Source organism: Somniosus microcephalus, chromosome 7, assembly GCF_052327205.1.
Source record: "Somniosus microcephalus isolate GS21.2 chromosome 7, FLI_Smic_1.0, whole genome shotgun sequence".
In the NCBI taxonomy this organism is placed as follows: Eukaryota; Metazoa; Chordata; class Chondrichthyes; order Squaliformes; family Somniosidae; genus Somniosus; species Somniosus microcephalus.
Genome location: NC_140993.1, coordinates 104,902,397 through 104,915,765, shown reverse-complemented (window position 1 = coordinate 104,915,765; position 13,369 = coordinate 104,902,397). Strand labels below are relative to the sequence as shown.

General features: G+C 41.8%; 1 protein-coding gene across 3 annotated transcripts in view; it reads right to left on the bottom strand.

The window, feature by feature from the left end:
- Positions 1 to 13,369, bottom strand: part of yes1 (YES proto-oncogene 1, Src family tyrosine kinase) — a 102,809-nt gene that overhangs the window by 26,611 nt on the left and 62,829 nt on the right. For all 3 annotated transcript variants that reach the window (XM_085992797.1, XM_085992796.1, XM_085992798.1), the window contains 3 exons: positions 5,793 to 5,892; positions 4,603 to 4,701; positions 152 to 255 (listed from right to left, as the gene is read on the bottom strand). In XM_085992797.1, coding sequence (XP_085848923.1) covers positions 152 to 255; positions 4,603 to 4,701; positions 5,793 to 5,892 — 303 coding nt within the window. The remainder of the gene's footprint in view (positions 1 to 151; positions 256 to 4,602; positions 4,702 to 5,792; positions 5,893 to 13,369) is intronic.

Here is a 13,369-nt window from a genome sequence, read left to right as displayed (position 1 = left end):
GATAAAAGTCCCCCAGTATTATTGCATTATCCTAGTTATATGCTCCACTAATTTCCTGATATACTCACCATTTTCTTTACAAAAGCTCCTGTATAATTGTAAGGCTTCTGGATTATTTACTACCACATTAAACACTTAAAATAGTTCTTACCTTTTGTGGTTTCACTCTCTCGAACTAAGAATGTGCCACGTGGATTTCCTGGATGTAACAGCAATCGCTCTGCATCCTTGCGACCCATTTTACCAAAATACCACCTAGAAACAAATCATAGAAGGAATCAAAGAGCACTTTCATTGAGCAACACTGATTTAACAATGTTAACATACACTTACTTACACTTTCTAACCAAACATGGATCTAAAAAACAGGAAAATCATGATACAAGCCTGAAAGTGAGGATAGAAAGAAAATTAAAATTTGTTTTTTTTGCAATTTTTATTAACAATTTTACAAAGTAGCTTGACCAAATGAACCAGTCACAAGAGGACGAGAACTGGTGATAAAATCAAGAAACCAGTCTCGGGTGAGTGCAAAATCAAAGGAATGAGGGATTAGAATTGCAAGACTGAAGTGAGAACTATTGAAAAAGAACTCAAGACTTCAGAAATGTCGGAGAGTCTAAAGGTGCATTTACACCATGGAATCCGCGCAAAGTGGTTTCATTTGCACCAACACGGCAATTATAAAGCTAAGTTCTGCAAGGCTGAGCTCACAACCAACCAGCTAAGGTTGCAAAATTGGACACCTGCTGCAGCAGGAGCTATAACTTAATGAGAGAAATGGGTATCACAGTATCTTTGGATGTAACTTCCATTAGAAAGACAGCTTTTCAGAAGTGTGGAAAGGGAAAGCAGTGTGAAATAAATTGAATAAAGCGGTTACTGTCATGGGAAGTGCTTCCCAGAATTTTAAATTTAGGACATAAAATGCCATATATGATCAAAAACTGGACCTGTAGCACAAATGTGCAAACACATAAAGACCCCACTACTAATTCAGTACGTAGCAGGTGAAGAGTTCCCGGCAGTCTGTACTATGCATATGGCCAGTTTTTAACGCGGCAGGGGGAGCGGAAAATGAAGGAAGGAAAGAAGGGGAGTAACAGAGTTTGCACAGCAGGTTTAGTAGCCCTTCTAGTTTGGTGGATAGCCATTCAAAATGGCTGGAGGTTTTTCCCCCACATCCCAGGCAACTACTGTACTACCAAAACCAATTACAGGAAACTCCCGTTTAAACTGCACCTAAATAGCCGGAATTCTCTGTTAACCGGCAAAATTCTTACTCCGAAAACAACACCTCAATAACCGGCAATGTTGCCGACTCCGAGTCTCCTGCAGTGTCCGAGTTAGTCAGTGGGGGTAGTTCTCCAAACTGCCACTACTTGGCTTCTTGGCGCTGTCGGAAGTTGGAACACCTCAAAACCCTTGTAACAGGAGTCTGACTCTCCTGCACTGCCGGTAGTCTCTTCTGATCCGCCATTTTACAGGGGTACTGTGTGTCTCCCACGCTGCTGGTAGTCATTGCATTGCATTACCCTCAACTGGCAGTACTGTACTTAAGCATCTTCCACCATCTATTTAACACGACATTCTGTAGGTGAGTACCCAATTACTGTATACTGCACATTTCTTGATTTTTAAAATTTTTCTTTGTTAAAAATAGACTCGGTAGATAACCCTCTCCCCGTCAACCGGAATTTTTGAGCAACCGGCAACACGCCAGTCCCATCGGTGGCAGATACCAAAGAGTTTCCTGTAAATAGTTTGGAATGTATTTACTTCTTATACAACAGACCTGAGGAAGTAACCTTGGACAATGAACCACACTTCACTGCTGCAGAATTTGGTAACTTTATGAAACTAAATGGAATTAAAAGATAGTTTTGTCTTCCCATACCCCAAATGGGGTTTTGGAAGGATTTGCAAACATTTAAACAAGTACTCTTTAAACAAATACTACATTCTGATGAGAGGAATATTAAATTGTTAATGCAGCAGTTGTTAAGCTTTCTACTGATGCACAGAGACACCCTGAACTCTAACAGGCCATTCTCCCACTGAATTATTCTCCCCCCCCCCCCCCTCCCCCTCCCCCCACAAAGTGCCAGCCGAAAACCTTTTCAGCTTGTTGAAGCCTGACTTGGCCAGTGTGGTTGAAGCAAAACAAGCATGGCAGAAGGCTCTGCGTAGCGTAAGTCAAATGCTATTTAATGTGTGTTACATCAACAAGCGCGAGTGAAAAACTGGAAGGAAGGACCCTTTTGTCCAGGGAGTCACTCCAACTAGATTTATTAGTGTAATTAATGCCTAGATATGAATCTACCCAAAGAATTAGTCACTAGCCTTGGGAAGGACTGACACAGTTGGGCTCCTCCCCCTTTCAGGAAGAAGAATTCAGTATCTTCCTGTTTTGTTTCTGTTATGCACAGACTACAGAAACAAAAACTGAATGAGGGCTTAATGACAATATTAGTGGACTTACAAATGCAATGGGGACAGAGTGTAATGCTATGGGTGTAAAATGGGGTAGGGGTTAATGCAGTCTGGAGGCCAGAAAATAATAGTTTCTAATGTGGGGAGAAAGCACTAGTTTTACCTGGAAGTGTCGAGGTAGAGACTAGTAGAAAAGCGTATCTGTTTGAAGTAGCCCAATTATGACTGATATTAGAGTGAAGACAGAACCATTTGATATTTATATATGGGTATAGAAAGAACTGGTGACCAGATAGTGCCAATTAAAATACTAACCAATCTGGTATAATAACTTATCTACAAAGAAAAATAAATTGTATTTTATATTACATCTTTTTACATCTGAAAACATCCAGCACAGACACGATGGGCCAAATGGCCTCCTTCTGTGTTGTAAACTTCTATGATTCAGAGTTATCCTCACAAATATTGAAATGCAGTCAAACACAGCAGTCAATTTAAATGCAAAAGTGATGGAAAAGACCAGCTGGCTGGTCCACAGAACCTGTCTCACATGGTCATGCTGCAGCTATGCATCATAACCTCCAATGCTTCCCACTCACCAGCACAAGTGTGTTCTGGGATATTCCTCTCCGACCCCCAAAGGCAATCAAAATGATTTCCATGAGCCCATGGTGATCATGAGACAGCCAATATCCCACCTATTTTTTGTACGTAGTGATACTAGTCTTAGCCAGAAACTGGTCCGTTTCCCTTGAATCAGCACTCACTTCACAAGCCTACATGTTCCAAAGGTCAATGACCCTCTGTAGAAAACAACTTCCTGACATGTAACCTAGTTCCATGTTTATGTAACTTATACACATATACCCTCTCGCTCTCCCTAATCTATCTAATTCAAACAGTCCATTCACATGGACACTGTCTAGTCTCTTCATTATTTTCAATACCTCAATAAAATCTCCCCAAAGTCTATGTTTTTCTATAGTAAAAACAGCCAGCTCCCTTAGCCTATGGTGATAATTTAGAGGGGTTAAACTACTTTGATCAATCTTGTGGCCCTCCTTTGAATCTCTATATCACCCATGTGAAGGAACCAAAACTGAACAAAGTATTCTAAATGAGGCCTAACCAAACAAATTTCCACAAACAGCAATGAGATGAATGACCAGATATGTTTTTGTTGATGAGTGTTAGCTAAACCATTGGACAAACTCCCTGCTCTTTGGATAGCGCCATGGAATCTACAATGCCCACCTGAACAGGCAGACAATCTAATCTCCCTCATGTCTCATTTGAACAGCAGTGACAATGCAGCAGTCACTCAGTATTAGACTGAAGTGCCATCTTAAATTATCTGTGAAAATCCTAGAATGGAATTTGAACCCCGGAACCTTCTGAACCAGAAGAGAGATTGCTGCCAGCTGACAACTTAATTCACTTCAGGTAAGTTCAGCAAACTTTGGACAATAAATAACAAACACTGAATCAAGTATTTAAGAGTTTGAACTGCACCAAAGAAGTGCCTGTGTAAACTGGAGGCACTCCTTTGGACATATATGCCAGCATAGTGGCTCAAACTCAATCTCCCAATACACACAGCAAGCGCTCTCTCTGGAACTGTAATCAAGGTGTCACAGTTCCATTTAAGGTAGTGTTCCCAAGCATCACTTTAGAATAAAAATGTGCATGTACACACACACATAACCAACTCCTTACATGTCCTTCTGATTTATCATTGCTTTCAAGTGGAGCCCTTCCACGAGATCTACTATAATCTACCCACGTGAACTTGCCATATTAAACCCTGAATGCAGCACCAGATCTCACTGCAACTATAGGATAAGGAGGAATATTTACTATATTTATTTATAAAACCATTGGGTTACTTTAGGCTCCTATAGTTAAAAGCATTTTAGAAGTGGAAAAATGAAAACTGATCACAAATCAATAGTATGAGACATGCTAGGAAGCAACAGCTGCAACAGCAGGAAGGATCCATCATACTGGGTAACTAATGAAAAATGGAGTCATCTGCCAACTTCATTCCTAATAAATATGTTAAGATACGCATTTAAAAAAAAATTAAACAGCAGACATCAAATGGTCAAATTGCAGACACTTGCATCAAACTTCCTGAAAAACTTGAAACACAGAACAAGGTCTTACTCTTCTGCTTGGATGGAGTCAGCAGGAGCCACATAATTGCTGGGAATGTAACCTTTCTTTCCTGTAGTGATAGATCGGGCTTCCCACCAGTCGCCTTCCCTGCAACATCACAAGAGCAATAAATATACCAAACTCTCTAACTGGCCATACAGTTGGTCATTCAGGGATATTGCAATACATTTCACATTAAACACTATTCAGAAAAGAACTGAAGTATTAAACTGGATTTTGAAATCATGTCAAAAAATGTTTTAAGAGAGGAGAAAGAGAACAGGCATTTATACAGCACCTTTCATGTCCTGGGGTTGTCTCAAAATATTCTGCACCCAACAAATTACTTTACGACATGTAATCACTGTTGTTTTTATAGAAATCGCAGCAGCCAATTTGGACACAGCAATAAGATGAATGATCACTTAATCTGTTTTATGGCGGTGTTAGTTGAGGGGTGAATGCTGGCTCGGGCACTAGAGAATTTTCTGTTCTTCCTCAAAATAGTGCTATGGTGCCCAGCTAAACAGGCAGACCGGGCCTTGATTTAACACCTGATCCAAAAATGGCACCTCCAACATTGCAGCACACACAGCATTTTGCCAGCAGCGTTGTTTTCTCCGAATTCTACAAAGTATTAAAATACAAGAAGCTTTAAAATGCTTCTGAGCAAAGAGTTACTTCAGGAAATTGAAACGGGTTCAATAAAAAGAAAAAGTGTGAAGCCTGAAATACTGGTGAAAAGTGATCACTTTTATTGGTATGTCTACTGTATATATTCACTCAAATTCATGGCTCATATAAAAAAGATGAAGCTGCTATACCCCACAGATGCTGCAATTGTTTGACAGAACTATTCAAATCATGGTACTTGCAGTATAGTTTAGGTCAGTAGTTCTCAAACTTTAAGGCATAGTTCACTGTTGAGTTGCTAGGAGTGTCCAGGTGGAGCACGGCAAGTGGGCAGGAAAAAACAATAAACGTTTTTCAATTCACACAATGGAAACCAATGGTGGGGGATGTTATAAGTGACATAGCTTTAGTGTAGCATAGTGCTGAATCTTTTTGAGTTGATAGTCCTAAGCTTCTAAAAAACATTTTATTAAACCTGCACAGGAAAAAACCCCATTTCATATGTAATAATAAACTACAGAAAGCTTATAAAATATCAGCCATCTCCAAAAGTCCAAAATACTTACGTATTGTTTATGATCTGGAATCTCTCACCCTTTTTGAAAGACAGATCTTCTGTTGTTCTTGCTTCGTAATCGTATAAGGCCACAAAAATAGTTACGCCACCTTCAATAAGATGTATAGACTGCAGTTAGTACCTTTTTAAAATTTGAAGTTTTCAAAAATTAACACCTTTAACACTGATAATTTAAACTAAAACCACAAACTCTAAAAATTACTGCAACTTTTATGGTGGTTAGCAATTAATAGCTCATACTGCTACACAGGCTAAGCATCTAGGTTGGCAAGTTATAAAAACCTGCATGAAGAGGAGATTTATACAATGGATTTTCCTCCTTGTTCTTTTAGATAATCAACTACTGCCAGCATGCTTTCCTGCTTCAGTTGCACACACAGGGCAGTCTGTGTCACAAAAATGGCAACAGCCAATGATAAGAACATTGGGATCAGCTTTCGGAAGGCACACATCTATGGGGCTAGATTGATCTTATCACCCTCCTCATTCTAAATAAACAGAGCACCTCACTAACAATAGCTAAACGTGAAAATTAGTTTTGGCTGGGATATGAAGCTAGAGGCCCTAATTTATGCAGTATAGATATAATTTTCAATTTAAGCAACTTCACTTACAATTTGATTACATACGAGTGAAATACAGTAGTATGGATATATGTGATTGACAAACTTCAGATTGCCTAACTGTTGCATGTTGAAACAAATATAGTTTTAAAAATGTTTATATTGAGAAGTAATTTGAAGGAACAAAGCCAAGGACTACAGTTGAAAAAAGTAAAAGTTAGAAAGCCGTGACTAGATGACACGAAGCCAGAGTTTTAAAAACTTTAAGACTGTACTACAACGAGAAATAACTAGTAAGGAGTTCTGGTTTGGGGAAAGGAATGAGTTACAGTAGAAGACTGTGCAATGATCTCTATTTCAACAGTGAGGTTTTCGGGAAGAGGGCGTGTGTGCGCGCAATGATGCACTTCTCACATGCAGAGGGCATCTCAGAGTTACAATAAGGATGATTGGGACACCGTGGCTGAATGTGGAGAAAGGGCACATAAATGGAGAGGCTAGGATGAGGGTTTCCAGGAGAGTTTTAAATCAGGGAGGGAGATGGCAAAGTGGAGGAAAATGGGTAGAGAATTCAAAGTTCAATCTGAATAAGAGGCTGCCAATGGTGACGTAGAAGAAGGGATGAGAAATCCAGTGTTAGAGGATTGATGGGTCCATGCAAGGCAGAAGATCATTAAGATAGGGTGAGACAAGGCCTTGGAGTGATTTGAAACAAAGATGAGAATTTTCAAATCAATTTGCTGGGGCACAGGGAGCTTGGAAAGTATAGGGGTGACAGTAGTATGGAACTTATGCTTGTGTAGGGTTGATGTGGAATGGCTACTTAGGCTGACTTTGAAGAAATCAAGCTTGGGGTGATGAAGGCAGAGGAGGGTTTCGGCAGCAGAAAGGGAGAGATTGGGCAGAGGCGGTCAAACTTTGAGGTTGAAGCAGACCGTTTAGTAAAGGAATGGAAGAGGGGAGGAAGCAGAGTACAGGGCTGAGTAGTAGCGGGGTTACGGCATTTCTGGCTCAGCGCAAAACAGCAGCCAGGGAGGTTGGTGAAATTGTGATCATAGGCATGGAGTGCTGACAGGACCTACAGAGAATGGCTTCGATCTTACCAACATTCAACTGAAAGAAGTGTGACAAGAGGCTTTAGAGCAGTCTCCTAGATATAGGAGTAATATTCAAGTCTTGGACAGACTTGGACTTCATAGATAGTTAAGAGGTATGAGGAGAAAATGTTTGGTATGACAAAGGAAACAGCTTCAGAAATAGGGATGTGGGATTTCAATGTAGGTAATGAAGCGAAAAATGCTGACAGATTAAGGAGGATTATGGGTGAAGCCATCAACAGTTAGAGATGGTGTCTATTGGTTAAACTTGCAAGACATGAAGAAACTGTGGTGCAGAATTGAAAGAAATTAGATTTCATTGCTTCAGAGAAGGGGATGGGAGAGACCAAGAAACTGATATTCAACCACTAGAGAGAAATGGAGGTTGTGAGCAATAAGGATGTACAATTTTAAGAGGTTACTGAATGTACAGTGGAATCATCAGCAAAGAGTGGATAGGGCTGGTGAGAAGTGGAGAAGGAGGTCATTAAAGGACTAGAGTAGGAAAGAGAACTGAGGTTTTTTTTTTTATTTGTTCATGGGATGTAGGCATCGCTGGCATGGCCAACATTTACTGTCCATCCCTAATTGCCCCCGAGAAGGTGGTGGTGGTGAGCTGCCTTCATGAACCACCGCAGTCTGTGTGGTGAAGGTATTCTCATAGTGCTGTTAGAGAGGGAGTTTCAGGATTTTGACCCAGTGACAATGAAGGATCGGCGATATATTTCCAAGTCAGGATGGTGTGTGACTTGGAGGTGATGGTGTTCCCATGCGCCTGCTGCCCTTGTCCTTCTAGGTGGTAGAGGTCACGGGTTTGGGAGGTACTGTCGAAGAAGCCTTGGCAAGTTGCTGCAGTGCATCCTGTAGATCAGAGGTGGGCAAGATATGGCCTGTGAGCTGGATTTAGCCTGTGGAATGATTCTATCCGGCCCGCTGGCTGTTTCTGGAAATTACCAGAGAGAAAGACAGACTTGAATTTATATAACACCTTTCACGACCACCAGATGTCCCAAAGCGCTTTACAGCCAATGAAGTGTAGTCACTGTTGCAATGTAGGAAACATGACTGGCAATTTGCACACAGCAAGCTCCCACAAACAGCAATGTGATAATGATCAGATAATCTGTTTTTGTTATGTTGATTGAGGGATAAATATTGGCCAGGACACCGGGGATAACTCCCCTGCTCTTCTTCGAAATAGTGCCATGGGATCTTTTATGTTCATCTGAGTGAGCAGAGGGGGGCCTCGGTTTAACATCTGTTCCGAATGCTGGCACCTCCAACAGTGCAGCACTCCCTCAGCACTGCACTGGAGTGTCAGCCTAGATTTTTGTGCTCAAGTCTCTGGAGTGGGACTTGAACCCACAACCTTCTGATTCAGAGGCGAGAGTGCTACCCACTGAGCCACAGCTAACACAAAAAGATTTTGCTTCTGGTGCTTTGATTGGCTGCGGTCGGGGCTCCATGGCGAGATTGGTTAAGTTCCATCTGTGGTGTCCCTGATGTTGGTTTTGTCTGGATCCGTTTCCCCAGCACCCCTCTGTAGCCAAGACTATTGGAACAGATTCAGGTACAAAGACTGTGCGTGTGCACTGGAGAGTCCTTTTGCAACGCGTGCTGTCGAGCTTCTTGAGTGATGTTGGAGCTGCACTCATCCAGGCAAGTGGAGAGTATTCCATCACACTCCTTACTTGTGCCTTGTAGATGGTGGAAAGGCTTTGGGGAGTCAGGAGCTGAGACACTTGCCGCAGAATACCCAGCCTTTGACCTCCTTTTGTAGCCACAGTATTTATGTGGCTGGTTCAGTTAAGTTTCTGGTCAATGGTGACCCCTCCAGGATGTTGATGGTGAGGAATTCGGCGATGGTAATGCCGTTGAATGTCAAGGGGCGGTGGTTAGACTCTTTTCTTGTTGGAGATGGTCATTGCCTGGCACTTGTGTGGCGCGAATGTTACTCATCACTTATCATCCCAAGCCTGAACATCGTCCAGGTCTTGCTGCTTGCCAGCACGGACTGCTTCATTATCTGAGGAGTTGCGAATGGAACTGAACACTGCAATCATCAGCAAACATCCCCACTTCTGACCCTATTATGGAGGGAAGATCATTGATGAAGCAGCTGAAGGTGGTTGGGCCGAAGACACTGCCCCAAGGAACTCCTGCAGTGATGTCCTGGGGCTGAGATGATTGGCCTCCAAAAACCACAACCATCTTCCTTTGAGCTAGGTATGGCTCTAGCCAGTGGAGAGTTTTCCCATTGATTCCCATTGACTTCAATTTTACTAGGGCTCCTTGATGCCACACTCGGTCAAATGCTGCCTTGATGTCAAGGGCAGTCACTCTCATCTCACCTCTGGAATTCAGCTCTTTGGGCCAAGGCTGTAATGACGTCTGGAGCCGCGTGGTCCTGGCGGAACCCAAACTGCGCATCGGTGAGCAGGTTATTGCTGAGTATGTGCCATTTGATAGCAGTGTAGAGGACAGCTTTTAAAAAAATAAATTCTGTCATGGACAGATGCATCTGCGACAGGTAGATTGGTGAGGACGAGGTCAAGTCGGTTTCCCCTCATGTTGGTTCACTCACCACCTGCCACAGGCCCAGTCTGGTAGCTATGTCCTTCAGGACTTGGCCAGCTCGGTTAGTAGTGGTGCTACTGAGCCACTCTTGGTGATAGACATTGAAATCCCCTACCCAGAGTACATTCTGTGCCCTTGCTACCCTCAATGCTTCTTCCAAATGGCGCTCAACATGGAGGAGTATGGATTCATCTGAGGGAGGGCGGTAGGTGGTAATCAGCAGGATTCCCAGCCCATGTTTGACCTGATGCCTTCAGACTTCATGAGGTCCGGAGACAATGTTGGGGACTTCCAGGGCCACTCCCTCCCAACTGTATACCACTGTACCGCCACCTCTGGTTGGTCTGTCCTGCCGGCGGGACAGGGCATACCCAGGGATGGTGCTGGAGGAGTCTTGGACGTTGGCTGAAAGGTGTGATTCCGTGAGTATGACTATTTAAGGCTGTTGCTTGACTAGTCTGTGGGACAGCTTTCCCAATTTTGGCACAAGTCCCCAGATGTTAGTGAGGAGGGCTTTGCAGGGTCGACTGGGCTGGGTGTGCCTTTGTCATGTCCAGTGCCTAGGTCGATGCTGGGTGGTCCATTCGGTCTGAGTGAGAAAGACATGAGTCTTGGGGAATCTCTGAGTTAATGGGGGAAAAAAAGGCAAGAGGATGAGCCATGAACTACTGCCCTGTACAGCAATTTGAGGGGAAACAAGATAGTCATAAACATAGCTTTGACAAAAAGTCATATGATAATTCATTTACAAGTGGCAACAGATCTTGTCCAAGGTGATGGCCGATGATTCTCAAGAGCAGAGAACAGGCAAAAAAGTCACTATTGGGACAGACAAGCTGCAAATACACATACAGAAGACCACTGGCCCAGCTAGCCTATCCTCTCAGTTTGTTTACTATGATTCTGGAACATAAAGCTCTGTATCATCTTTCCTAATAGTGATTAATTTAATCCTTTAAAAAAATAAACTGCCATGGTTTTCTGTTCCATCAACCTGGCTGGTAATCTATTCCACAATTCTATCACCCTCTTCTGGAAAAAAAAACTGTTGCCTAAATTTTCTATTTTAATATTGTTTATATTAAACTTTGTTCCCTATTCCTCAAACCCTGTACCTGACTGGATCCAAATTTTCTGTACTTGTAAAAATGTTAAAGACCTCTATCAAGTCAGCCCATATCTTCTTTCCCATAAAGTCCCACAGTAGATAATCTTTCCTTATAACTCAGCCCTCTAAGTTTACGAATCAGTCTCAAAGCCCGGCTCTGGACTCCTTCCAATAATTCGGCGTCTTTCCAGCAATTTTGAGACCAAAACTGAACAGAGTTCTCCAGGGGCAGCCTCACTAAGGTCAGTCACATCTTCAAAATTAACTTCTTTGACTTAAAAGTTACAAACTTAGCTATAAATCCCAACATTTTCTTTGCTTTCTTCACCACTTGCAAACACTGAACTGATGGTTTGAATGACTTATCTACCAAAACTCCTATCTTTCTTGTTGTTACCTCAACGACACATCAACTCTATTCCAAAGTCTTGCGTCTCCTGCCCAATGTCTGACTTTACACTCATCTGTGTTGATCTCTATCTGCCAGCTTCTTGCCCATTGACCTAGTCTGTCTACGTCCCTTTGAATTATTGCACATTGGCCACTACACCCAATTTAGTGTCATATGCAACCGTGAGACACAACAAACAGTATTTTGCCTTTGAAGTCATTTATAAAAATCATCAACAGCAGCAGCCCCAACACTGACACCTGTGGTACTCCACTGGTGACCGTTTCTGCTGACACCGCCCCATGCACCAGCAGTCTTTGTCTATCTTTCAGCCATACGTGAATCTAGCCTGATACTTTGCCATCCCTCCCATGGGAATACATTGTGAATCAGTCGTATTATATGTGACAATGCCAAATACCTTCATGAAATCTAGGTTGGTAGTATCCACGGCTTGATTCTTGTCCACCAGATAAGTAACCACCTCAAAAGGACTCCAGTAAAAGGTCAGACATGACTTACCCCATCTGAACCCATCCTAGCTTTCTCTAAGCCTTGGACTTCCATATGATCTCTTTTGCTACACCTTAAAGTCTTGAATACCTTTCCCACAATCGAGGAAAGATTTACAGGTCTGTAATCTGAAGGTACATCCCTTGCCTCTTTTCAAGATGATGCTACTTTCTAATCCATTAGGATGTTATTTCATGCCATTAAGTTTTGAAAGACCCCAGAAAGGATTTGCAATTTCCCCAGTGAATCCCATGTGCACCCTTGTGAGGAAACTGATAACTAGTATGGCTCTGATAAAGATTACACCAGAGCTTTCAAGATAATGGATAATTCGAGAGTTCAAAGCAGCTTCCATAACTTTAGAATACTGATATAAGAGCAATAACGTAGTTTGAAGGTAGAGACAGATCATCTCTTATGAGTAGGCTGAATATGACCAAATTTTCAAGAAGAAGGTAAAGAGACACACAGCTTGAGGATGTTGGGGTGGATACAGCCAAGATCACAGAACGTACTATCCAAACGACCAGAGATAAAATTTGATGTCGGTCATAATGGTAAAATAAAATGGAACAATGCTGAGAGTTTTTTTTCTACTGAGATCATTGAAGTTAGAATCGGAGAGGAGAGTGAGCCAAATTTCTCTTTAGGAGAACTAGCAACATGGTTAAGAACCCAGATACAAGATGCCTCTTGTTCAGTGTTTCCATTAAATTCCATAGATCAAAAAGTCACACATCCTTATATATTCTGTACTTGCTTTGAAATTTAAATACTGGGTATATTTAAATTTCAATTAATAAATAGTTACACAAGGGATTCTGGTAAGTCTATCAGCAGAATAAAGTGTTATAAACAAAGTAACTCTAACATTCCAAATCTTAAGAGTATCCATCACATGCTGTAAAGATGGTCTTCCTCATTCCTTGGAAAAAATAGCAACCTTTAGAAACAACCATATTCCATATGTTATTCCATAAGGGGAAAATTGCACAAGGGCACTGTCCTTTTTAAAGTTTGCACCATTGTGCTGCTATTTTGATCAGGTGGTTTTTCCCACTCTGCTGTATACAAGGCTTAATTCTGAACTGCATTCTTTGTTCTTTAACTCTAGAAGAGAGAATTTAAATTGGGGTGTAAAATAAAGGATAAACTAACAAAGGGAGAGGGAGGCAAGTATCTTTGTATGTGGAGGCTAAACCATTTAAAGAATGAAGATCATACCAACAGTAGTTAATCCAACATTCTTCCACATTCCTTTAATCTTTTTATAACAACTGGAAGTAAAACAAAGCAGTATAGAAAGTGGCAGTGCAA